This window comes from Orbicella faveolata, unplaced genomic scaffold (assembly GCF_042242905.1).
Source record: "Orbicella faveolata isolate gen_17 unplaced genomic scaffold, um_ofav_v1 contig_14, whole genome shotgun sequence".
NCBI lineage: Eukaryota > Metazoa > Cnidaria > Anthozoa > Scleractinia > Merulinidae > Orbicella > Orbicella faveolata.
The window spans coordinates 3,160,066-3,186,936 of NW_028301541.1; the positions used below are offsets into that span (position 1 = coordinate 3,160,066).

Sequence of the window (26,871 nt, forward strand, 5' to 3'; positions counted from 1 at the left end):
GTGGTGCCTTATGAAGTGCTAGGGGCTGTGCCACTATGGGGTTCTCCAAATGCTCACCGTATTTCCCCCCAGCGCGCACTCTACAAATTTTGCACGGGAAGGCTCCGCCCGAAGGTCCAACCCTTTTGTATACCACTTTGATAGAACAGGAACCCCTTTAACGTACCTACTTAAGAACACTGCGACCCTTTTCTAAAGCCTTGGAATGAAGTCAATAAACCATACTACAATACTACGGGAGAACATGAACCATTACCAGAAGAGATGTTTTAAACTAAAGAGCAAGTATCAATTTGCTCAGTTCCTGTTTACAATATACCTAAATGGCAGATTTCCCTACCCTTTCATATACCTAAACTTGTGAAATCCCTAATCTTTAAAATACTTGAAACCCTTTTATATTCAAAGGTAACCCATTCGTGCGGAGTTTCCCCGTATAGGCCCTTATGTTTTCAATACTCCAGAAGTATATTCCAGACTGAGCTCTAAAATCTTTTTCCCACAATGGCATGTATTTCAAACCGTGCCTATCACTGACTAAATAAACAATAGTCTCCATTTGGTGTTGGGATGGAAGGGTGGAGGGGTCAAACTGGTAGACCTTTCCTTGCTTGAAAGGTACTGCAGTGGAGTTAACATCCTTGCCACAAAAAATGCCCCTTCTTCCCTTTCCTAGAAACAATGATTAGTGCCCGGGGGGGGGGGGGGTTACTCCCTATAATGCGATAATCCTATATGGGGAAGATCTACCTGAAAGGGATACTGTTTTCAGGCCTTTGGCACATAAAAGGGTTGGGATTTCACAAGCTGAGGTATATGACAGGGTAAGAAAATTTGTCTTTACAATTTTGCGAAGGGCTTTTAATTAAAATTTTTGGAACAGACATACTGTATGACTGTAGCATTTCATTTATTAGGCACTACATGAAAATTACAAGACTTTGCTTTCTTGGCAATTTATTCATAATATGGGCCAGTTATAAAAGTATGTGAAAAGGGTACCTTTTTAGAATTAAAGGTACACAAATTTACAGGTATATCTTTTCTGTCAAAATTGTATACAAAAGGGTAAGGGGTTGGACCTCGGACTGAGCCTCACCATACAGACCCTTTTAGAGTACCCCCTCCCCCTCCCCCTCCCCCCCAGGTTACAGTGCCATAGCTTTAACTGCGGTGTTATTTATGACCAGAATAAACAGGTACTGGTACACTGTTGGGGAATTCAAAACCTAAGAATGCTTTAAGACTGTACACTGTCTTTAGAATCTTCAAGTTCAAGTGGCACTTTACTGGTGAGGTAAGGTAAGGTCCGAGCGCAGGGTTACCTCCCAAACCTAAATTTGCTGGTATCCATTTGCACACAAATGGATACCACTTTGAGAATAAAGTGTCTTGTCCAAGAACATGACAAAGTGTGCCCGGCCAGGACTTGAATCTGGATGGCTTGACCCGGTGTCATGAACACCAACCGTCTTACAGTGTTTGAGGCCACGTGTGACCCTGTCTTATTTATCTCAATGTAAAATAATTTTGTTAGCCCTAGTATTAGAGGGTTGTCAATAAGGGCCGTAACTCGTAACACCTACTACTGGGCCCTTAATGTTACGGGTAAACTCGACTATGGTTGATACAATTCACCCAAAAGATAACAAGTTTGTTAGGGGCGTGAACATCAAGGCTACAGTTGACTTAATGACAGCCCTGGCATTATATCGGTTGTTAAGGTTATTCCCCAGTATTGCATTGCGCATCCCTACGGCGCATAATTTCACGCGTGATTAACGCGCACGCATTAAAAAATAGCGGCCTTTTCTTTACGGCTGGACCTCGCCATGGAGGTAAATCGTCATTTCCTCGCAAACGAGTATGGTGACCTATCATTTTTTCTGTTGTTTTGAACTAAGTACCGGGTAATAAATTTCTCTGTGTAAAATAAATATGGACCAATTCTCAGTGTAAAACAAAAAACAATCATCGGAAACGTGAATTTAGCGAGTAATCGTGACTACAATCATGGTGCTATTACAAGGATTTATATGGGCATAAACAAGGTGCTGTTGCTCCTAAACGAACATGGGGACCCCTCATTTTTGTTTCAAAATTTAATTTCCTATAATACTAACAATCAATTAGCAAAGTTTCACAAAAATCACAGTGCAGGTTCTATTTCAGTGGAATGACCTTAAGTCTTTATTGGTGGGTTTATTGTCAGAACAATAATATATTATCAAGAGGGGAGTGGAGGCAGCGGCAAAGGATTGTTGGAAGGAATAATTATCTCCTACTTCAAAAGCTGTTACAGTAATTTTGTGAAGGGATGCTTGTTCTGAAACAATTTAGGTCCATACAGGGATACTGCAAGGCAAAACCCCGTTAAGATAATAATATGAAACACAAATGATAGAAGAACTTATCTTTCTTAGAGCTAAATCTAACTAATAGCGGTAATCCCATTCGAGACCAATTGAGACGAAATAACATGTATTATCTTATATGTATCTTAGTTTAAGTTTATGGCAGCCATAAACTGATGTTTATGAGACCTGAGAGACAATATCTCAAAGTCAGGCACACACATACTGCATTGTAACACTTTATTTCAGAGACATGTAACACTATGAACCTCGTGTCATGCTCATAAGTAAATCCCAGTAACATAGGTAACATGCCACCAATTCCTGATCTCAAAGTCCATCAGGGATTCCCAGTTGAAAACAATCACCCCCTTTGGATATCACAACAAACCTGTCATTTCCTAAGTAAAGCCACTGTTATCTACATCTGTAAAAGACAGTGTATCAATGGTTCCAGTCATGTCTCTCACATGCCCACCTCATGCTTCTGACCTCTAGTCAAGCACACACTCCTCGTTGTATTCAGTCTCGTTTGTGCCGATCCTTCGCCACTGATTTTTCTTTTACCCTCCCACCCTCCCATGACTGGGACCCTTGCTCTACACATCTGAACCCCTGATACTACACTTTAGGACCATCTTCAAGCGAATAAACAAAATCATTTAGATCTATAGAAATGTTCACCATGAATAAGGCTAATAATCTGTCTTTGCCAAAACAAAAAACAAAAAATGGGGGCAAGCTTTGACACTACAATTCAGAATGTCGTGTATAGATACTGAACATTACTACTCTGCTACTTTTAGAAAAACATTTATCCATATATACTTATGATATCATTTGCTTAGTATAAAATAATAATAATAATAATACCATTAATGGCTATAGGCTAGGGTTATCTGTCTCCTAGCAAGCCTTAGACCTTATCATTCAGGGTGCAATGAACAGAGACTATATTTTGGTGACTTTCTGTCGTTTGCTATTAAAGGACGGTGGCAGGGAAGTGCACCCATTAGCTGCACTTTACCCCACAGTAAGGCTCTAGCCCACTGGAGACGGGTCCGGAGAAATTACCTATTCCAAGGTGGCTACCCCCGGTACCACCTGATCTGTACTCCCCCCAGGAGGGGCTCCCCCTCCTGGTTCCCTCAGTCCCCCGGGACTGTGGGATATGGGCCTCACCCCTGGAGGCAGGTCTGGAACTTTTATTCCAGGGTGGCTACCCCCGGGACCACCCGATCTGTACTCCCCCAGGAGGACCCCCTTCCTGGGCCCCTACTCCCCAGTCATCCTTCCCTGCCACCCAAATTTTACCCACAGCCAGTGTGTTATTTCCTAAATGTAGTATCGTTAGTGGAAGTTCAGACCAAGCCTCGAAAGAGGATCATTAATATAAGATATATACAGTATAAGATAATTTTCAGTGATTTTTATTACAATGCAGCAAGGCAGAATGAGTCTTAACATAAAATTGTAGGGGTCATTCAGCTATAAAATACAGCTTTCCTTCACCACCCTAATTGTTATCTTTACCCTAAGTTTGAAGAATGAAGGGGGAGAAAAAAGGAAGTGAATGCTGGGAACAGACAGACAGGTTTATGAAGCAAAATAGTGAGCTGTAATGCATAATACACCAGTCACCCAGCCCTTAAAACTTTGATGTGTTAATTTTTATGGTCTAAAACTTAAACAATGTTATATCAAAAACATTATGTTGTTATTTTAAGTTTCTCCCAAAAATAACAATTTTTCGATATTCCAAAAACATGGTTGAAAGAGAAAACTTGAAATAAAATAATTTCAGTAGTCTTTCTTAATGAATATTTTGCAAACTTTGCAGGCAAGCACTAAACAATAATATTTTACACCTTCCAGGGTGAATTCATTTTGATCATTTTAGGCCATTATGGAACCTGTGCAATGTATGTACCGTAGAGGTCATGAGTATTAAAGTGTTCAATGGTTCTTTTTAAATTAAAGGACCTTGCAAGTCTGTAAACATTATTTATGCATGGAGGTCATGGAAAAGAACAAATTACTACACAAGAAATTAAATGTAACTCAACAAATAATAAACACAAAATTAAAATGAATGCACCATTAAGCAGTACTTAAAATTAATTTCCACTAAGTACACAAGTAAAGTATTGGCCAGTGAGAACAGAAAAAAAATGGAAAGAAACAAAGTTATTTCACACTAATCATTTTAAAATACAACATTTTTTTACAAAAGGACTCATGATAACATCTCATGAAATCAAACTATATAAATACAGCTGTACAATATCATGTACATGTAACAATTATGAAAACAGACTTTCTATTTAAGTTAGTCATTCCAGTCAATCTTAAATCTTGTTACCCGAGGCTTGGAGTGGAGAATATTTCTTTGAAGCTGTAACAAGAAAATAACCAACACAAAACACAAACATAAAAACATCTATTAGTATTCTGGACTGAAGTACATGTAACCATGGTTAATAGAGGGGAATGGTTATGAAGCCCAGCAAACATCAAAATATCAAACAAAGACGACAAGAGTTATGTTTGAAGGTCCACAACCTTGCACAATCCAATCTTTACCAAAACGCTTCTATTGGTTTGTTCCTCAGTCAGAAGTAAAGAACTACTGTGTTTTGTGTATGGGAGAACAAAAACATACAACAAAGAACAATGTCTGGTTTCATAACAATTCCTCTCTATTAACTATGATGTAACTGCTCAAGTGGGCTAAAATTACAAGCTGGCTTGAAGTAGACACCAGATAAAAATAAATGCAGGATCATCAAGGTCATTTATCAATGCAAGTTGGAAACGAACAGCATTTATTTGAACCTAATTATCTATCAATCAATACTCGCATGGTGGAAAGAAAACAAATTATTCGCTTACTGAAAGGTAAGCTTTACTTGCAGGTTTGACATACTAGCACAAAAAAAATCATTCTCACCAGGGGTGTCTTGAAAGCAAAGACCCTGAAATCCCTAAAACCCCTTAAACCCCTTAACTTGAAAACAAAGACCCTTTGTTGCTCTATAATTGCACTCATTTTGAGTTTCACTGCTAAATTCAAAAACATATTTCCAGAGTTTAGCAGATCTAATCATTGCAAGTTTTGCATGTACCCTAAAATGTTCAAAGATGTGACTGCTCCTGAACTTGTATTTATAGGCCACCTTCAAAGTGAATTGAGAATATCATGCTACATGGATTGTCTGAGTAAAATCCAGTTTACATTCTCATTTGCTATTTCCAAATCCCCCATAATACACCTTGTTTGCCCCCCAGAATTCTGAATAACCTTTGTTTCCCATTTCTCCTGGGTATCACAGTCGTCCCAAGAGAAACTGAAGACAACTTATGCGAAATTTTGGGGGGCAGACAAGGTGTATTATGGGGGATGTGGAAATGGGAAATTGTTTAAAAAATACTGGTTTGAATAAATTATTGACAGATAAAACCATTTTTCAATCAGGTAGGTAGAACTGACTCCTTTGTCCCTTTAATAGGTCCAAGAAAAAAAAAAAAAGAAAAGAACTAATTTAAACAACTGTAATTTTTTGGCTGTCTTCAGCGAATGTGTTGTAAATTATGTACAGCTGTAGACTAAAGAGGGCAAAGAGTAGCACGTGGGTAACCTTTTTCCCTTGGATGAAACTCCTCTATGTTATTCTCTCCCATATGACATACGCTGTAGACTAACATGAAGACAATCTTCATTTAAACACGAAAAAAAAAAAAAAGAAACATTCAGTAAAGCTAAAACTAATTGCAGGTCACATGCCTCACTAGCTTGCATTGTGTACATGTACTCAGTCAATTTATTTTTACCAATCACAAGCACTCGTTCCCATGAGTGTAGTTGGTGTTCTATTTCAAGAACACCATTCTTTAAAGTTTTGTTCCCTGTTACAAAAAATTAGTGCAGTGCACTATTCTTAGGTTTATAGGACTGTCCTTCTCAGGTTTTAATTGATAGATCTTTCAGAATTTTAAGATAATAGATACATATGTAGTTTTAAAGCAAAATGTAAATCCATTATAATGAACTGCTGACTTGATATTAAAGTAAACTCATTATGTTTTTTTGGACAGTGAAGCTCAGAATGGCTAGTGATTTTTTGTATATTAAAAGAGTGACTAGTATTATAAAGCTTAAAGTGGACAATTTAAATAAAATCTTTTTTTCCAATGCCAGAGGAAAAGCATGGCATTTTGGTGTTCTGAAGAGTTTTAAAATGCCACTGGTGAACTGCTGGAACTAGATTTTTTATTTTTGTGCAAATTTGGGATAGTTTCAAATTCTCTCGCACTTGTTGCTTGAGCCAGATATAAATCAAACATACAATCAAGTTTTAACTTGTTGCCAAGAATGGAGTACTGAAATCAAGACTGTGAAATAAAATTGTTCAAATGAATGCATAACTTTGTCATTGGTACATGTAGTAATGCTTGATCTATTTTGACCGTAATTTGATTTTAAAAATTTGACAGCTGTGGGTGTCCTCAGAGGTAATAAAAGAAACCTGGCCCATAATTTCATGAAAAATGCTCTGCGGCAGCTTTTTTAGCAATTATGTATATTAGTGTACCTGTTACCCTTAAGAAAGTGCATGGCTACAAAATCAATTTGTATGACCATGTATTTGAAGGTGAAATCAACTTTAAAAAAGTCTCCAGAGCAAGCAAAATTAATATAGATCATCTAAATGGAGTGACGTTATGCATAATCGCTAAATAACATTTTCTACATGCACCTTTTCTATGACGGGCCTTGCTGGAGGATTCTCTCTCATCTCTTCCTCTGTATACTCATTGTTCACATAGTAGCCAACTCGTACAAACTCTCTGTCTTTGTAAGAACAAGTCAAGAGGACCACAGTCACACCAACCAGGTCTTCGTCCGGGATTTGACTTGGATCTGGGGATTTAGCCTGGAACAGGAAAACAGTAATTAGGAAACCCATTCTTTAGGAAGAGTGAAAGATATACATGTAAGGTAATTGACACAATTAGGACTTGATCTACAGACTGCGCTGGATTAAATTTTTAAGCCTCATACCAAAAAAGCCAAGACCTTTAAGGTACATGTATCAGTATACCCCAAAATTGACCATTTTTCATAAAAATTGTTTTTCACTTTTTCAGATAGATCTTATTGCAATCTTTTATTTAAAAGAAATTATACTAAAAAGGTGAGTTATAAACAATGAACATTTGTACCTTAAAAGAAAAATGCCAGAAAATCATAACTGATATGCAGCATAATAATATATGTGTAATCAATGAATAATCAATGGGTACTCATTAGGTAATCAATGAGTACTCATTAGGTAATCAATGAGCAATCAGTAGAATTGATAAAAAATCATTGACATCGCTGAGTGATCAATAGGCCACAAAGATTTTGGTCATCGATTACTCATGAATTATCCATTGATCATTGCGAATACAAAATGACTAAGCAGTTGATTTTTCATTGCAGGGGTTTCATTAATTTGCTTCAGCAAGTGGGCAACTGGTTTTTACACAGGGCTCAAAAAACAGCCCGTCCGTTTTGGGACAAGTAGATTTTCCCTTCGGGCAGGTAACTTTCTCTCCTTACTTGCCCCACAGGCAAGGACCCAGGCAAGCCGTTCGCCAACTAAATTTTTGATAACGATTTTGAGAAGAAAAGGTAAATTTTAGGCTCAAGAGTAATTAAGTGTTTAGATGAAGCTTGACGAAAATTTCAACTTATAGCGTTGTTTTGTTGATTGCATGATGTGCACTCAAGGCTCAGAAGTGGTTGCCTAGCACGTGATCAAAATCTGCCCCGATCAAATTTCTTTCCAGGATTCAGCATGAAATGAAAACTATTATACTATTAAAAAGAAATGGATGAGTAAGTCATCAAAATACTTTCAGAGTTCCTGGAAGATGACTTAAAATAGTGTTTCTTTCAAACGACTGAAACTATTTTTCATTCACCCAAATGAAAAAATATGCTCTCGCCGGCTTTTCAAATTTGACACTGTGCCTGTGTCAAAACTGAAGTGGGAAGGCGACTTGTTGTTAATTCTGCATGTTATAAATTTCTTGCACTTTTCTTCACGATGATTTCGTGGAGCTAGACAAGATGCAGGTGAACATTCAAGGAGTCGAACGCGATCTTCGAAGAATTGAACAAATTGATTGAAGATTGTATAATAACGAAGATACCCAGCATGTAATACAGGAACTAGGAAGTAACTACACGAACGAACAACAACAACTTTGCAAACTTTGTTTATTCAACTGGGAGGCACTGGCAAAAGATGCTGTGGGACAAAATTTAATTCCTGATGACATATTTTTTATCACATTTGAAAATTCCTAGGAAAGTTGAATTTGATGCCATAAAAACATCTGGTGATGGTAACTGCCTCTATTGCTCTGCTTCCCTAATACTTGTTTGGAAAGAAGATCTTCTTTAATAATGGCTAAAACATGAAAGTGATCAGCACCAAGAGGACTACAGTCAAGATGGGTTTATTACATTAAAACATGCCTGTAGTTTGACTTCCATTTTTGGGTTCATGGATTATTAATGAGTTTGAAAACTTGGGCAGGTAGGGAAGTGCCCTAGGCAAGCAAAATTTGAGAGTTATTTGCCCAACGGGCAAGGTGGAATTCAAATATTTTTTCAAGCCCTGTTTACAGGTGGGCAAAACTTTTTTAAAATGAACTCCTTTATAAGAAAAAGTCAAACCAGGCAAGTAACAGCCACACAATTTACCAGTGCCCAGCCCTTAATGAAACCCCTGCCATTGATAACCCATTGATTAATCATCAATGTCATTGACCATCAACCAGTAATGTCTGGTTACAATTCCTCCCCCCCCCCCCCCCCCTCCCAACATTCCCTGGGTATAAGCCCTTCTTTACTTTTTCTTGGTCCATCAATGTCATTACTCTCACAGAACCAGTGCGGAATAATTATTATTTTTTTCTGCCTCATCAAATACCACCCCTGTTTAAAACCCTGCCATTTATGATTACTACATGAAAATCAAGAAAACACATACCAGTAATGAACACATCGTTTGAGCTAAATTCACATGCGTTTATAACACAATCAAAGCCAGTTATCATTCGATGCATTTTTTCCCTTCCTTGTCAGTGGCCAAGAGCCAACAACATTACCTGCACATAACTGCCTACAAATACTGGTAATGGTCTGCTCGTGTGTAGTACAGTCTACATGTGAAAGTGAAGAATGATCATCGCCGTAAATTTTCCAATTTATGCAATTGGAAAGAAGAAGCCTGAAAAAAAAAATCAGGGCTTCAACGGGATTCGAACCCGTGACCTCCGCGATACCGGTGCGATGCTCTACCAACTGAGCTATGAAGCCACACATTGGGAGCGAGGTCAATTAATTGAGTTCATATCTTCCCGTGAGGAGTGAAATGATGTGAAGTGTATATGAAATAATTCATATTTGAACTGCGGTAGTAGATGAAAGTGAAGAATGATCATCGCACTAAATTTTCCAATTTATGTAATTGGAAAGAAGAAGCCCTGATTTTTTTCAGGCTTCTTCTTTCCAATTGCATAAATTGGAAAATTTACTGCGATGATCATTCTTCACTTTCATCTACTACCGCAGTTCAAATATGAATTATTTCATATATACTTCACATCATTTCATCCCTCACGGGAAGATGTGAACTCAATTAATTGACCTCGCTCCCAATGTGTGGCTTCATAGCTCAGTTGGTAGAGCATCGCACCGGTATCGCGGAGGTCACGGGTTCGAATCCCGTTGAAGCCCTGATTTTTTTTCAGGCTTCTTCTTTCCAATTGCATAAATTGGAAAATTTACTGCGATGATCATTCTTCACTTTCATCTACTACCGCAGTTCAAATATGAATTATTTCATATATACTTCACAACAGTCTACATGTGTTTTGCTTTAAATAATATTCTGCTCATGCGTAACTGTAACCGTGATCTCTGGTGAAAAATGATAGACTGTTCCCCTGAGCTATCAAAGAGTGATTTAAATGAGAAAACAAATTTGGTGGCAGGTGTTCAAATGATAAAACAATGATTGAAATCTGTCATCACAAAATATTGTTATTTGTCAGTGTCTCGCAGATCAATTATTTGATCAGTTTAACAAATTGACGTCAGTTTTTTATCCGTCTGTCCTCTTGTTGATGATAAATTGCATCATAACATTGTCAAAGTGGTTATGGAACCACGAGTCGCAGGTGAGTGGTTCCGCAGTAAACTTTGACAATGTTATGACAAAATTTGTCATCAATAAGAGGACAGACGCATAAAAAACTGCTGTCGATTTGTTTTTTACAATAACAAGACCCCAAAATGGTCAAATGCCGGGAAATAAACAAGGGGAAACGACGCCGTTAACTTGCTGTCAACAAAGATAAGTGAATTTTATTCAACATGACATGAATATTGTCAATAGTTTTCTCGCTTTTTGATTGGCTACTTAAGGTAATTCCCCTGAAATAAAACCACATATAAATTTTGTTCAAACTTTGTCCAATGAATATTTATCATATGAGAACTTTAATTATAAGATAAAAAAGGGGGTGCCCATGCTCATTAAGGAGCAGTGAGGCACTGAAAATGTCCCATTTTAGCATTATTTAACGCTTATTACAAGAACACATTCCAAGTTATTGTAAACTCTTTGTGAGCCCAGACTCATGAAAACATGCCTCAAACTACAGTCGATACTTATGTCGGACACCAATGAACTTTTTAAGTTTGATTTTGACAGACAGCTGAATCCTTGTTAAAATATTGCTTGCTTTCAAATTGCTTGCCACAGCTATCAAACTGCAAAATAGAAAAGACTACAGTGCAGCTGCTATTTTCCTTATTTATTCAATTTTCAACCGTAGAAATCAGATCAGTCTTTTCTAACGCAAAGCTAATGATTAGTTGATTAAAATGACTGGAAAAAAATTTGGGGTGCCTGAGCTCGTTGCTGAGCTTCAGCCATTTTTCAACTGACAGAACTCAATATCACTCAATATAGGCAAATCCGCCATGTTTTCGATGTGCATGTGCACGAATGCATGCTAATGACGCCAGAAATTATGCGCAGTAAGGATGCACAATGCAATACTGGGAAATGACCTTAAAAAAATCCATAAAATCTCATTGGTTAAAAAGTTGACAGTTTGATAGCTATACTCATATAGCTGAAAGTTGAACTTGAAAGCTTTGCATAAATTAAAATTTTATCCGTCTGTACTCTTATTGATGATAAAAATGAGCAGTCAGCGCGCGAGAAAATGGACAGTTGTTGTAAAATATATAATTCATCTGCTCTCCCCTGACAAATCACGATATTTTGCTCAACCTCGTCCAATAATTGTTAATTGTTCGATGTACATGTACACTTGTAAACGTGTATTATTACAGAACAGATATGACATACTTTTAGCTCAGGTATCGTTAGATCCTGCGCTATTTGACCGACCTAATCGTAGTTATAAACGAACGCTTACCTGAAATACAAATGTGTGTCTCCCAATTGGAACAGGCCCAACCAAAACCGAGTCCAACACTTGATCGTGTGCATCACTCTCAGCAGATCCGACGTATATAATTTTCCACTCTAAATCTACACAATCAACATAAAAATATTACTTTAGAATTAAACTTAAATACACGCTAACATAAACTCAGTGAGAAATATTGAAATTCAAATAAAACGCTACAAACCGTCGTTGAGTTCTTCTGTGCACTCGAACGTTATCTGAAACTCGAAGGGACTCGAAAATGGGGAAGGATTTTGGTGAATTGTCACATCATTGATGTGGATTTTAGCCATGATTTATAACAGATATACCACATCAACGTTCCTATAACCTTTTCGTATCGACAAAATGAAAGAAACCCATTAAAATCAGACAAGATGCTACTGAATTTCAGAATTCGCTATTGTTCGCAGAAATGGCGGAAAATTGTAATCTGGCGCGAAAAGAAACGGCGCATGTGGAGACGCTTACGTCATACATATGGGGCTCAGTACTCCTCGGTCGATACGGTCAATAGAGAATGAGACTAGAATGGGAAAGGGTAAATAAATATGTCATTTCGAGACACTAAATGATAGACAAATAAAACAGGTCATTTCATTTATTCATACAATAGCTTTGAAATTAGTTACTAAGAGTAGATTCTATGTCTTCTTTTTTGCCTTGAGTACATAGCCTCATTCCAGGGTAGACGCACAGATGACATCACGATCGAGTGGCGGGAAATTTTTGACGCGGGCCGTCATCTAGAGGGAACAGTTTGCACTCCTTCGTGACTTCGCGAGCGTCAGATCTCCAAACCAGAAAAACTTTTCCATGGAAAAATAATTTGAAATCCTTCAATTTGAAATTTAAACCGGTCGTTAAAGGCTGACTGGGGACAAATGCAATTGCCAGGGAAAGAAGATCACCATATTAGATGGGGAGATGTGTGTAAAAGCTGGTCAAAGTAGAATTCGCATCTCAATATTCGTGTGTCGTGAACAGAATTGTAGCAGCAATACGGATCTATGTGTTCTCATTTTATAGGATGGAACAGAGGTAAGTTTCAAAGTAGTGTTTTTAAGTGTTAATTTCTGTAAAGTTTATGTAGCCATTCACGAATAAAGTAATACTGAAAGTTTTGATACCAGTAAAGTTAACAATCGTTTACAAATATGAGATGACAAAATTTAAACTTTTACTGTCTGTATTCAGCCGTTTGTACACGAAGGAGAATATTTGTATTTGTTGCAAATAGGCATTTTCTTTCTATTGTGTTCGGTTGATTTAAGGAATACAGGAAAAGAACAGAAAATTAGAGGCAGTTTTTGCCGTTTGCCGCGAGTGTTTAATATTCGGGAGCTAAAGAACGAAACATGGTATATTGTTTTCGATTTTCATAATTATCTAGATTTGTTCCGTGTGCCTATCGGGCTCAAAACTTGCTCAAGCTAAACATGACATGTAATGACGGAAAGGAAATGCGAAAAATTAGCCGCAGTCGTTCGGGTTCTCTAAACAGCCAGAGCTTGGTTATTTTACAATTTTGTTTTACAGAGGACGGCTGAGAAATGTACAAAGATTTATAACGTACGTGCACATTTTCAGCTCATTTAAATTTCTCACTGTTTGGTAACGTTTTTGTTGCTGTTGCCGTCGTATTTTGCTTAGGCCTCGTCCACACTACGCCGGAGGAATTTGGAAACGGCGTTTTCACTCCGAGAAAGCTTCAAATGTTTTCCGTCCACGGTACGCCGGAGAAATTTGAAAATGCAACAATCATAGGAGATATTTTGGATTTGTATTTGAGGAAAACTCAGGCAGGGAATCACATGATTTTCGTAGTGTCATCGTCTTCGGAAAGCTCCTACATGTCGATATTTAATAGGTAAGTTGTTCCCAATATTTATATTATAATACACAATGCGTCGATCTATTATTTGAATATTTTCCTGAACCGTTAACTTTATCCTCCTCCCGATTTCTGAAGATTTGTGAAGTTTAGCGGCAAAAACTGCTTTTCGCTCTAGAAAGCGTTTGTCGAACTCTTGGCCCACTCCGTGCAGCTAGTAAGACTTCGTCAGTGATCATTGCTGCTTTTGTATGAGGTCTATGAGGACTGTCAGTGGTGGAGCAAACCTATTCGGGACATGCAAAATGTTTAGCCTTAAAGCTTGTGAATCTCTGCGGAATCGACATCATCATTATTTTTACTTTAACATTAGGAAAGTTAACAAAAGACCCCTTAAAAGGGACCGGGAAATTTATAAACGGGTTTGTGGAATCGTTCACAACGAATTTATTTATAGTCTATATATCACAAGATGAATTATATCCAGGGACACGGCCTGAGCTGCAGTCCTGACTTGCTAGGCTTCCTTCTATTTATTCAGTAAAGCAAGAACTGATACAAAGTATAAACTAACCTTTCTAATTATATTAACAAATTCTTCACAATGTAAAACAATGCATATTCACAGCTAGTGTGTACCGCTGAATTAATAATTATTTTAAAAAATGTAAAAAAACGTAAAATACAACGCGTATAAGTACTTTTTTAGAAAAAAAAACATATCGATCATCACAAAAGGCTTCTTGCGGCGAGTGTTCACTCTAGTCTCATTTCACCGCAGTTTTGCAACGAATTTTATTACAAAGTTCTTTAAAGAATACGAGAGATGACCACAATAATAAAAATCACTCTACAGCGTCCGTTTCTCAAAGGAGCTTCATGGTATCACCCCCATCTAGATTGGAAACGCCATAGATACTTTAAAACTCAAGGACGATTGTCGTTGAACATCAAAGGTTTGTCAACGTGGCGACATCCTGTAAGTTGCTTGAACCAAGCCTCACGAGCGTTTGTGAGAGTTAAACAACGACTGCAAAGGTTCCCTCAGGTGCCAAGCCTTGTCTTCTTTACGTCACGCAACTGAAAGATAGTTAAAATACATAAATCTCCACCACACTTAAGTTAAGAAATAGAAAACGTGTAGCGTGTTTCTATCGAGTTATAGAAACACGAGTGCAAGTTTGGGAGGACGACGAATGCTGTGAGAACACGAGCCGCAGGCGAGTGTTTCCACAGCTTTCTCGAGTTCTCCCAAACTTTCACGAGTGTTTCTATTAAACAATTAGACTATTCGCTCTCGATTTCTGCTGCGCCCTCGTCAACTATCGCGCGATAGAAATCGAGAGCGAATAATCTAATTGTTTTAGTATAAATCTATTAGTCGCTCAAAACTTAATCTAAATCCTCTTCACAGACACTTCGAAAACGCCATGAAGCAAAGGCACACTGCTACGCTTCTTACTACCTATCACAGAATAGATAGTGGGTAGGGTAGCCAATCAGAAAACAGCATTCGTGATAGAACGCTAGTAGATTTATGCTAAAACTCGATAGAAACACAGACAACATGTTTTCTATTTCTTTTAGAAAACACCGCGACGAAAAACGGAAAACAACTTGTTAACTTGTTTACATCAAAATGTAAATTCTCTTTGCTCGCGCCATCATTACGTCAACAGCCCGTGCTAGTTCTGTGTTTCTATCGAGTTATAGAAACACGATTTTTAACCAATCAGCGCGCGTGTTTTCTTGGGGCTGTTTTGTAATACATTGTAACAGCCTGAAACAAAGTAAGCGCGCGGACGGTTTCTGTTTGAGGTAAACAAGAAAAGAAAGGCCCAAAATAATAAGCTTCTTTTTAATACGTATTTCCGATAAATAATAGGACTATATGCTATCCAATTTGGACATAACTGAATGAAAAACATTCCAAGGACAGCCAAAATTGGACGAGGTCGTACTTGTTAATTATGCTACCCACGGAACTGTCCAAATTACTTGTTAATGTGGACAATATCGATCCAAATTAAGAATAAATTTGAATAGTTTGCAAAATCAACAAATAACTGTGTACGGACTTGTAAAAAATGTATATGAGATTTGGGCTGCTAATGCAATTACTTCTAAAATTAACTCTTTATAGCGGTCACGTCCGATAAACGTACCTTGAGAGATTCTTTGAAAGCTTCAAAACTGTTTCTCGTTTCAAAGCTGTTATCAAGACTACGCGATCTATTCCGATGGCGAGGAACTCTCAGCTGAGAGGTCAGTGACGTCACTGAGCTGTCTCCTTTTATAGGATCAGTTGGTTGTTCCTCTACTACCATATCAAGACTTCTACGGCGCATGCCTCGAACAGCACTAAGGCGTCGACCAGAGCCTCCTGTGGACGCCAGTAGATATCTAGCTTCCTCGACACTCGACTTGAAATAAACAATTATGATAACATATGATAAAAAATAAATCAATTTTTGTTATCGATATGTCAGTGGATAAAATAGAAACAGAGTAAACAGTCGATCATTTGACGAATTCACCAATCAAGCGAGCAAGCAAGCCAGCAATCAACCAACCAACCAACCCACCAACCAACCAACCGATCAACCTATCAATCAATCAATCAATCAATCAAACAATCAACCAACCAGCCAACCAATCAAGCGATCGATCTATGGACCGATCGACCGACTGATCGAGTCATCATTCGATCGATCGATCAATCGATCAAGCAATCAATCAGTCGGTCAATCAGGCAATCAATCAATCAATCAATCAATTAATCAATCATTTAAAAATCCACGTTTTTTTAATGCGTTTAACTCTCGCTTGATTTGTTTGAAACCGGGTTTCGACTGAGTTTATTTAGTATCAGAGCCCAGCCAAGCGTTGGTGATCGTAAAAAGAGGTATCGCATAAAAATAGTCGCAGTGCAACAAAGTGTACCTCACTTTATGTTTAAATAACAAGACTTACCTCGGTTGGCATTAGAAATCTGGGATCGAAGATTGAGTCCTCTGCGTCCTTGCCTACCCGAATCTCGCCATCCTGACACACTGTAATGCTGGGCACTTCATGAACAGTATGGCGCCTTCCTTCGTTATTCTTTAACGGCGGTAATGAAAACTTTCCCTTCTCTCTGCTTGGCTGTGTGTCAGCCCGAACATGATTAGTAATTGTTTCATATCTCATATCGTTCGTTGTTGTTTCAGTGATTGTTAACTGATCCCTGTTGCTATCAACAGAACCTGTCGAACCACGCCATTTCGTGATTAGCGCACTTTTGGAGAAGTGGTCATCGGTCAATTCTTCCTCATCATTGTTATTGTGCTGATTGAAAGAGAGGAGATTGACACCTTCTGTTATTGACACTTGACAATCACATTTGTCGTCATCCATGGGATTATTAGCTGATTCCATTCGTGTATCTTTTTTCATTAACTCAGTTTCGACCTTGTATTCCAAATCGATCACTTCCAACCTGTTTTTTGTCGATCTCGGGTACTTTTGAGTAGCTTGGCTTGGAATTTCTGGTAGTATTAAAGCTGTGCTTTTGTCTTTAGCGGTAAAATTTTGAGGAGGAAAATAACACACGCGTGAGCTGTCAAGATCCAGCCACTCAATATGGTGATTGTTATCACGGATGCCGTCTGTCCGGAGTTGATGGTTGATCGACAACGAAGGAACGCTTTTTCTTCTAAAGCCGGTCCACACCTCCTGTATGCATTGAAACAAAATACAAAAATTATTCTTAGTACTTGTTATTTGAGACAATAAACTAACCGAGAATATTTCGCCAAGCTACTACATGATCAAGCTCAATTTTGAGCAATATGCAAATTAACGAATGCACTGTTTGTGATGCACACTGATGTTAATTTACACCACGATCCACCACGCTCACCGACTATTCCATTTCTAGCGGACTTTCGACGATTCTCGTTCCAAAATGCTACATTATGACATTCCAAATTGTCAACGTTTCCTTTACCATTTTGTTGTGTGCAAGTTCAACTCAAAGCATTTGCGTCACTTAATTATGTCACCAGAGAGTTTCCACCCAACAAAACCACGATCTCGATATGGATCTTGAACTCAACTTATTATCAGCGCTAATTGGCGAATTCCGAATTCCCATTTGTCACCGCGGTTAAATGAATTTTAAAAGTACAGGATCTGCGCCCGTTTGGATATATGTCCCTGAATCTTATTGCTCAGTAAGAATGCTTTAAAAATCTTTTTCCCACGGCTGCCATCGTTTGAAAACATATCGACTGCAGTCGAGCACAATGAATTTTGCTCTAGATAAGGCTCTATTACTATAAATTAGTCAACAAAAGGAATGACAGACATTTTCTAATGCAAGACCACAACCTAATTTTGGCAGACAATTTGTATAAATAAATTTAGGCCCGTTTCAGAAGTCGATAATTTAGATAACACGGTATTTCGGATATATTCAGAATATATTAAAAAGGCACACAACTGAATGGCGTCAAATAGGAAAATGATGTTTTTGTGTTGGGGTCCAATACAATGAGAATGTGCATATTGGGCCGCCTACGCAATTAAGCTCAACTAAAAAAAATATATTTAAATGGATCATATATTTAAAACTCCTTCTTATCAATCGATAACGTGCAAATAGTAAAAGTCGTAACGCGATGATTCTGACTCTGAAAAGTTCGACATAATTGGACTTAAGTCAATAGAGAGCTGTTAATTTCAGATAGGGGAGATTCAGTGAATTACTCTTCATGACAAAGAATTAGAATCTACAAATAGGTAGCCTGAAGTTCCATATCAATTGACGTCAAATCCGGAATAGCTCTCAGCGAGAGAGAGCAATTCTAACTCAACATTAATTCACAGAAAATTGAAACTTGTGTGGATTTAAATTTGGAATTGTAATCACGAATCAAAATGAAATTGTTTATGTTGTCTATCACTGTTTACGCTTTCAAGCAGACTGGCTTGCCGCCGGAAGACAACCTTACTAAAGAGCTCAATACGAAATTAGGGACGCACTGCAAAGCTCTCTTTGCCAATCAGAACTGGCTAACTTGTGACCCTACCGACATTAGAGTGGCAATTCATGTCAGCTAAGGAGACTTCCCCTTGAGATCAATTTTGAAAGAACCATATAGTAGCGTTGATTTCTTTTTAGTACATCTCATTGGCTCAAAACGTTTTAATAATTTGCCTTTGGTTGGGTTTTTAAATTATTCAACAATTCATTGATCGCGGCTTAAAAACAAAACGACCGGCTTGCTTTGCTGAAAGCCAGTGTGATGCCAGTGAAATCGGTTGAAATGAATCTTAAAGAGCTACCTTTATTGTTCCTTTTTTTTAAAAAATTTCAATTCCACTTATCTTCCATGGTTCTTTAGCCATCGTACTCGGCGAGTCGACCACTGGTTCGAACATGAAATTCAAACGCGTGAGACAGTACTGTATTTGCCACCAGCTGAATTTAGCCGGTTTTGGATTTGGCATTAGAGCGCTTTTCTGTTTACATTTTGCTAATGCTTTCTGCGGCATACGTCGCGTCCGAATTGGATTTCCGGATATTTGTAATATATTTTTCTTTAAGACCGGTAAATTAGCAACATGAAAAGCCTTACCTTACTGAATGACAGTTTTCCCGCACTATAGGAGACTTCTTAATAAACGTCGGCTCATTGACGCAAATGCCTGTTGTTTTAAAGTATTCTCGTCAGCCGCCTAACGCGATGGATATTTTTCCTTTTAATTCAAGCCTTGAGGATGTGAAACCGCAGTCAGCGTTGGAACAGGTGTTGTTGATAAAAATAGCTTATTTGCCCAATCTAGATAGCCCTCAAGTCTTGTTCTTGTTTATTGTAGTATTTTTTCAGCAGCTATTCTGGCTTCCAAGTTGCCTTCATAAACAAAACTTACATGTTGTCTACGATGGTGAATTAGCACTGCACTTGGAAGAAATTACTTTCAACAAAAACTGAGCGCTCTGCCGTAAAACGAACGAAAACATACCGAGGGGAATAAGGAAAATTAGCACGTCGTTGAACGTAGAAACGAGAGGAAAAAATGCAAATAAAAAATAAACTGTAGGCAGATGTCCGTGAACTGAAAATTACAACATGAAATAACAACTTGAATTGTTACAATCAGGTTTTTCATACCTATAAAGCATTTCATTTTGATACGTAAAAATGTTTTAAATAACGATTTATTTCTGCCAGTATTGCTAGTAAAAAATCCTCTTTAATTCAGACTAATAACATAACTCATTAACGCATTTCAGTTGCTATCTTCATATCTCGACTTGTAACGTTGAATCAAAATGTAATTCTGTAACGGGCTTTAGCGGTTGCCCAGAGATGACCGCAAGTGAGTCGAAATTACAAAATGGAAATATTTTAGTTTGCCAACGCAGTATGCCTATGTTATTTTGTGTTTTCAGTTTATTGACTTTTTTGTTCTATTGCAAAGCTGTTTCAACTATTGAAGCGGCGATATACTAATCAAGAAAATGATCATTCTGTTTACGTGAGAAGGAAATTGTAAAATGCATCAAGCAGTCTAAGTGTTTAAAAAAGGCAGACATAGCGAATCTTGAACGTTTAAGCCAATGCTATGTGAAAATTGCTTTCCAAAGTAAATTATTTTCGGACATCTGGCCTGTGAATACGTGAATCTGAGGAAAATTTAACAAAGTTATCATGATTTGTCTTGTTTACTGCCATTTGTTACTGCTTGATAACTTATATTCTCTGAGAATGCTACTATGTGTTAGTACAACTATGAAATAGAAAACAGGGCAATTTGTTTTAAGCTCAAAAATGATTGCTTATTATCCTTATAGAACAAAAATAATATTTGTACTTGTTTCACTAAATTCAGCGTTAAATAATTCTTTTGTACTGTATGTTAATAGCAAGCATTTCACGTTTGTACATATATTGTCACTTACAGATTTGTCCTCCTCTCTCCCGTACAAAGTTCCCTCGTTTATAGCAGTCTCCACTCCCTCTAACCAGCGGTTTATTCTTGGATTGGTGGCACCCAGGTCCCCGTCTTCACGCATAACAGCTGTTGTGCACCTTTAAATATATACTGAAGCCTGAGAATGAATTTGTCTCCCAGAAATTATTCTAAAGTTATGATATCCTTTTTGATAATAAAGCGAAAGAAAGAGAAATCGATTCGAAAATCGCTCGTACGGGCCGAGTCATCTAGTAAGATCTTCTTTTTTCTGTTCGAAGACGACATGAGTTTGTCAAGAATTTATGTCCAAATGTCCATAGCTCTTGACCAATAAACGCTCGATAATTCTCTCAGATATTTAAGAAAAGACATAGAAAACGGCTACTTCCTCTTAACATAGCGTGATACAATCAGTAAACCACTCGAGAAATCTAAGCCTTGCCAGTTTTTTTCCTAGCTAGCTCTTTGCATCAGTATCAAGCGACAGATGAATTTGTTTAAGTTGTAACATTGGATATAAATCTTTGGGAACAAATGCAATGCAGAACACCAGGCGATACCTAGTGTTCGGCGCAAGTGTAGCTCTACGTTTAAGTCAACGTCAGCCTAAATAGTTTTAAAAGTCGGGTAGCACGAATGAATCCGGGGGGAGACTCCCATATAAAAAGGACGGGGGTGCTCGGGGTTAAAAAGCAGTTCAACCCTAATTAATTATACGGAGCGTAGTAATAATAGGGACCTTTAGCAATGACGACGAGAACGTGGACGACGACGTACATGACCGATTGAGGCCTGGAACGGGACCGTCGTCCACGGCGGGAAACGTAAACACTTTAGTAAACTGGTTACGTCGACGAACCCTTTACTGCAGCTTTCTGTGGCAGTCAACAGGAAAATGTCAAACAAATGTCAAATGTTCCGTTAATTTGAAAATGCAAAAATTATCCACTACAACAATTTAACGTTTATTCAGTGTTGTAATCAACGTCAAGTGATTCAGAGCTAAGCTAAGTTTATAGTCGATCCGAGCAGTTCGGATATTCTTCAAAGCCCAGAAGTCTTCTTAAAAATGCCAACTGGTATAAATTACAAAACTATAACGAAATGCCCGCGATTTGTATTTATAAAAGCACTACCACGTACCCTGCAGTACTTTTATTAACATCCGCCATTGCTTTCTCCACTTTATACTGTAAAGCTCTACCTGCAACTCGAAAGAAATCAAGGTTTTTTTCCATCACGGTACGATCAAATTACTTCGGCACTGTATTTATTCATTAACTGACCCTTTACATTAAAGAAATTCCTAAGATACGTAAATAGAAATTAGAAAACAAATAAAACATACTCGCGTTCTCGACAAGACGGCAGATGGCGGCAAATGGCGTCCTGAACGAGATGTGGACGACGAGTAGTGCTCGATTGGGCATGCGTGGTAGCTTCGAAGTTCGTTTACCCAACTTCCGGTCGGTGACGTTCACGTTCTCGTCGTCATTGCTAAAGGTCCCTAATTAGTCATGACCTTCGTTGTAAGAGATTGTATGGAAAATACTGTGAGGTGTACGAAATTGGTTTCCCACCACCCCCCTCCCCTCTCGTGAGGAGGAGGAGGTGGAAAACCAACCTGCCCACGAAAGGTCTTAACCAGGCATTAAGACGCCTTCAACGCTGCAGAATCGTAAGAAACGACAAGAAAACAACTAAGGTGAGTTTCAAGGAAACTTTTATTGCCAATTTCGTACACTTTACAGCGCCAGAAGTATTTTCCATACACTCTCTTACAACGAAGGTCATGACTAATTACGCTCCGTATGATAGGGGTGGCGAATGGTCCTTCAAAAACTCTGGGTCTCGCAAAATTTTAGTCGAATTTCACGGGTCTCGCAGTCTCGTTTTTTAGCGGTTACTGTGTGTCCCGCAATCTCCTTTTTTATAAGGAGCTGTCTCGGTGTCTCGATTTTTCGCAAGGCTAAAGGTCTCGAAGTCCCGATTCGTTCATCTGTTTCCATAAGTGACGACTTCTCGTCACTTGATATTGAATGTAGCAACTTTAAAATTTCCGAGAAAAAGTTTTAAATCGTAACTTCTCCTAACTTGTCTGATTTCCACAAAAAGCTACAAAACTAACCGACACGTCCGTTTTAATTTGGCGCCAGAAAAATAGTTATTTTGTTCTAGGATATCATAACGTAGTGTGTTATAATCGAATTTCCAGTTACAGCCAGTTCGAAGAAGTTGGCTAAAAGGCTGGACAAGCTCAGTCTAGCTCTTAACTAAATCTGGGACTCGAGTTTTAAGAGTCTGAACGTCTCGCGCTTGCACGTAAAACACTTTGAAATCTCGGTCTTGCAATCTACAAAGTCCAAATTTCTCGGGCTCCCAGGGAAAAACGCTTGTCTCGCCTTCTCGTAAAGTCTCGCATTTACCATTCGCCACCCCTTATGATTAATTAGGGTTGAACTCTTACACATGACGCTCACATACTGAGCTTGGGCTACCTGTGTTGACACCAAGACGTCGAGCCGAGTCTTAATTTAATTATCAAAGAAGTAATCATTCACAGTTCAGGGAAGGATATTAGGAGTTAGCATTGTGGAGCATTAATTAAACGTTGGCTTAAAAAAGCAATTAACACGACTCCCTTTTTGTTTGGGTTAACAATGGCGCTTTTAAGACAATATATTTAAACAATATATCTATAAATATATTTTAAAACAATATATTTAGCATGCTTTGAAACGATGCCGAAGATATTAATAACTGGTAACTCTATTTCAGTGTAAAGCTCTTCATTGAGGATTTATTCTCGATTATTCGCTGCATGGGCTTGATAACAAAAGGTTATTTAAATAATATGATACACGAAGATCACGATACAGGTAGTGCGAGATACATTCATTGTAACAGAGGAAGTAAAACATTCCCTAACTCAACGTTGTAATCAAGTTAGGGTTCAACCGCTTTCATTGTAAATGAAGATCTCATATATAGCCGACGCACATGTAATTATTTTATTTTCTTATTCTCTAGCTTCCAACTCGCTCTCATCAGAACGTTAGCAGACTGTGAAAGTGTGGACGCCTTTCTTGTGTTTCCCACACATACATCATTATGGAACTGGAAGTTTTAACCGTCTGAAGACGGTTAAGTAGATTAAGAACAGAAAGTTAAGGGGAAGTTAAGAAGGTAGGCACACGCCGTTTTAAACCGGAAAAAGCGTCAAAGGTTGAATAATCATCTAATATCAACAATTGACTTTGTATAAGATTTCAATGGATAATTATCTTTTACTTCTTTTCACACAAAGAAAGTATAGCTGGAAGTGATCACGAACTCACAGTACTTGCTAGGCTGACCATTATATGTATTCTCTCCTCGTAATATGAAAACATAATCAAACGTTAATATAAAGTAAGGGAAATCGCGCAGATATTGCAGCAAATTTTACGGACTCAATTGACACTGGGGCTCAAATGCTTGCATTACAACTGAAATCGAGGTCACTCGAATACACTGAACAATATCATAATCATCAACTATAAAATTTGAGGTTTACTTGACCTAATTAGCGCGAGATATGTATGTTTTTTTGTTTTTTTTTGGTTTCATTATGCTTTTGAACCAAGTAATAGTATAGTTACAGGACAATGGGTAGACGGTACTCTTTGAATAAGTCTTCAAAGCTAATCCAGGTTTGCCAAAGTGCCAAAATAGATCCTTAAAACGCCACAGCCGGATAAATCTTGTCGGCTTATCGGACAGTAAGCCCAATTACAGTACTAGAGTGTTATCACGAATTCAAATCACATTTCATCATTCGTATTTGGAAGAAACGGTGCAAACAACCCGATTCGGACAAAGAATAGCCGACTTTTATTTTCCGTCTTTGTTGTTTCCATGAACAGTTTTCGTGATTAGTCAAACAAAGGTCAAACTTTCACATGTACGTGCACGAGTGTGAGCATTATAGCGTCAGTATACAATCATAAAACATGATATTGTATTTTACTTACCGAGTCTAGTGGAAAAACTTTCTTTCTACGACTTTTTGTATGGAAAATACAAGCCACAAGCGAGATCGACTGAGCATTTTTTTTAAAATCTTTCTGGACAGTAATGGTCGTCCAACTTTAATCACGTACTGATAAGACCCGGGTGATAATATTGAGAAGAGTCAATTACGCTTGCGACTCGAATGATTTTGCGAGTATATCTACGAAAAGAGTTTCAGTCAGAAAAGGAAAAATGTCAAAAACTTTGCACAAGTAAACGTAGCGATTAAAAGGACTCCAGGATCTTTATGTATTGCATGATAGACAAACATTAGCGCGGGGCTTGTGGCCTCCGAAATGACAAACAGATAATACTGAAACGTCGGGTTTTATAAACATTTAGATTGGCTTCGTAATAAGATTTTGCAGAATTTTGAAAAAATGCCGAACCCCCGGACAGCGGTATGACAGATCGGGTAAATCCTTTAAACCTAGTATCTCGTTTTTCACTTACCTTCAAAGTAGATGCAGATGTAGAGGCTTCCAGATGAAATTGCTTTCTTGAACCAAATGCACGTAATAATTAAAGAAAGCTTCTTTAGTTCCGTTCCCTCGAGGCCGGGTTTGAATGTGACTGACATGTTATCTGTTATCACAATGCCCTTATCACAATGGCCGACTATATTTTTCGCAAGGATCGAGTCTTTTGTCTGCGTTGAATTTAGGCTCAATTACCATTCTAAATAGGTTTTTATAACCACCTCTAAAACAAGAAACTAGAGGTTTTCGACAGCAAAACAATAAGAACAGACTAGACTTCCCATTAATGAAGATGTCTGAATACTGTTCCGGTAAAATGTAACCTTTCTGATGAATTAGCCAATCTTGATGAAATTGCGACGTTACTCTTTTGGATTGTTTAGCAAACAAAAACGGTTTTCTTTTCTTTTCCCCTGGGCTCATTTGAACAATGTCAACCATACCTCTTCTTCCATTGCACAGTAATTTTAACGTCTTTCACAAGTCACATAGAGCTACTGATAAGCCTTTCATCAGTCCTAAAAGTTGACCGTAACTGCCCTACATCACCAGTGCTCTATGAATGTGTTCTGTTATTTGGAAATTTAACACTTAGAGTAGAATAAAATGCTGTCAATGCAAATCACGCAATCGGCAAGAGAAGATTATCAATAGACTCTTGAAATTACTTACTGCTATTTGCGGCTTTATAATAGGTATGCAAAAATGAACTGAACAATTACTTTAATTGACATCACTCTTCTCTGGATGAATAAAGGAAAATATTGTAAACTTGCAAACATGAATATCTCTCATATCTGGGTAAAGATAAGGAAAGGACCTCCCTCTCTCCAGGAACGAGAAATTATACCACAGACTCTTAAAAAATATCTCAAAAATGCACGCGAACTCATATTTCTACTGTGTGGGCCAGCAGATGTGGCTACGTTCTCGATATTACTCTGACTCTGCGTGCTCGAAACTAAAGACTCAGACCAGACATAGAACGTGGCGTGTATCATTTTTTGAGTTGTACGTTGACTGAATTTTCCTCATCACCGACTGAGTTACATTAGTTCCTCTTCTCCCCTATTGTCTCTCAGATAATGGGTTGTTGTCTCTAGCTCGCCGTGTTGTCAAATGATCCCACCAATGCCTCAGATTTCCAGTTTATCGGGTGCGAGTGTTTCTTACTACTCGAAGAGACCTACTACTCCCCTGCAATTCCATTGTTCCCTCAATCAGACTGATATCCTGCTTCTCAGTCGTTACTTTAACTCCCTCTATAACCTTAACAGACCACGATCTCGTCAGTTCTTTGTGCTCCAATTCCCACTCGAGTCCAATTTTGCCTCCATCTCACACACGGTATTCCTCTGTTAATAAAACAAATAGACGGCAAGACTGATCCGTACGACTGTCAGAGCGAGACCACCTGAATTTTTGGTCAGGTCATAAATAGGGTAGGGAAAATCGCAGATTTTGATCATGAACTCCCAGTCAATTTTTCTGGGAGTATCCCCCCCGGAACAAAAGCTGGACTTACAGGAAGTAAATGCTGTTTTTATTTATGTGCCACGTTTTCCTCCATCAGGGACATTTAAACTTAAGCGAAACTTAACGCCACAGAACAAACTGTTAAGATACTATCGGATTCATACAATTA

At 38.1% G+C, this 26,871-nt stretch overlaps 2 protein-coding genes across 4 annotated transcripts; both read right to left on the reverse strand.

The window, feature by feature from the left end:
- Nucleotides 1-3,763: 3,763 nt before the first annotated feature.
- Nucleotides 3,764-12,337, reverse strand: LOC110056947 (histone chaperone ASF1-like). Its single transcript, XM_020763509.2, has 4 exons — nucleotides 12,082-12,337; nucleotides 11,865-11,980; nucleotides 7,112-7,288; nucleotides 3,764-4,749 (listed from the first exon to the last, which is right to left on the reverse strand). The coding sequence occupies exons 1-4, from the start codon at nucleotides 12,188-12,190 to the stop codon at nucleotides 4,684-4,686; spliced, it is 468 nt and encodes a 155-aa protein (XP_020619168.1). The 5' UTR covers nucleotides 12,191-12,337; the 3' UTR covers nucleotides 3,764-4,683.
- Nucleotides 12,338-14,245: 1,908 nt separating this feature from the next.
- Nucleotides 14,246-25,814, reverse strand: LOC110069387 (uncharacterized). Of its 3 annotated transcripts, none has more exons than XM_089287307.1 (5): nucleotides 21,838-25,814; nucleotides 20,681-20,810; nucleotides 16,705-17,445; nucleotides 15,897-16,154; nucleotides 14,246-14,811 (listed from the first exon to the last, which is right to left on the reverse strand). In XM_089287307.1, the coding sequence occupies exons 1-5, from the start codon at nucleotides 21,930-21,932 to the stop codon at nucleotides 14,776-14,778; spliced, it is 1,260 nt and encodes a 419-aa protein (XP_089143433.1). In that variant the 5' UTR covers nucleotides 21,933-25,814; the 3' UTR covers nucleotides 14,246-14,775. The 3 variants fall into 3 exon arrangements, with proteins under 3 accessions (XP_089143433.1, XP_089143434.1, XP_089143436.1); XM_089287308.1 differs by having other exon boundaries at nucleotides 25,670-25,813; XM_089287310.1 differs by having other exon boundaries at nucleotides 25,201-25,813.
- Between the last annotated feature and the right edge of the window lie 1,057 nt (nucleotides 25,815-26,871).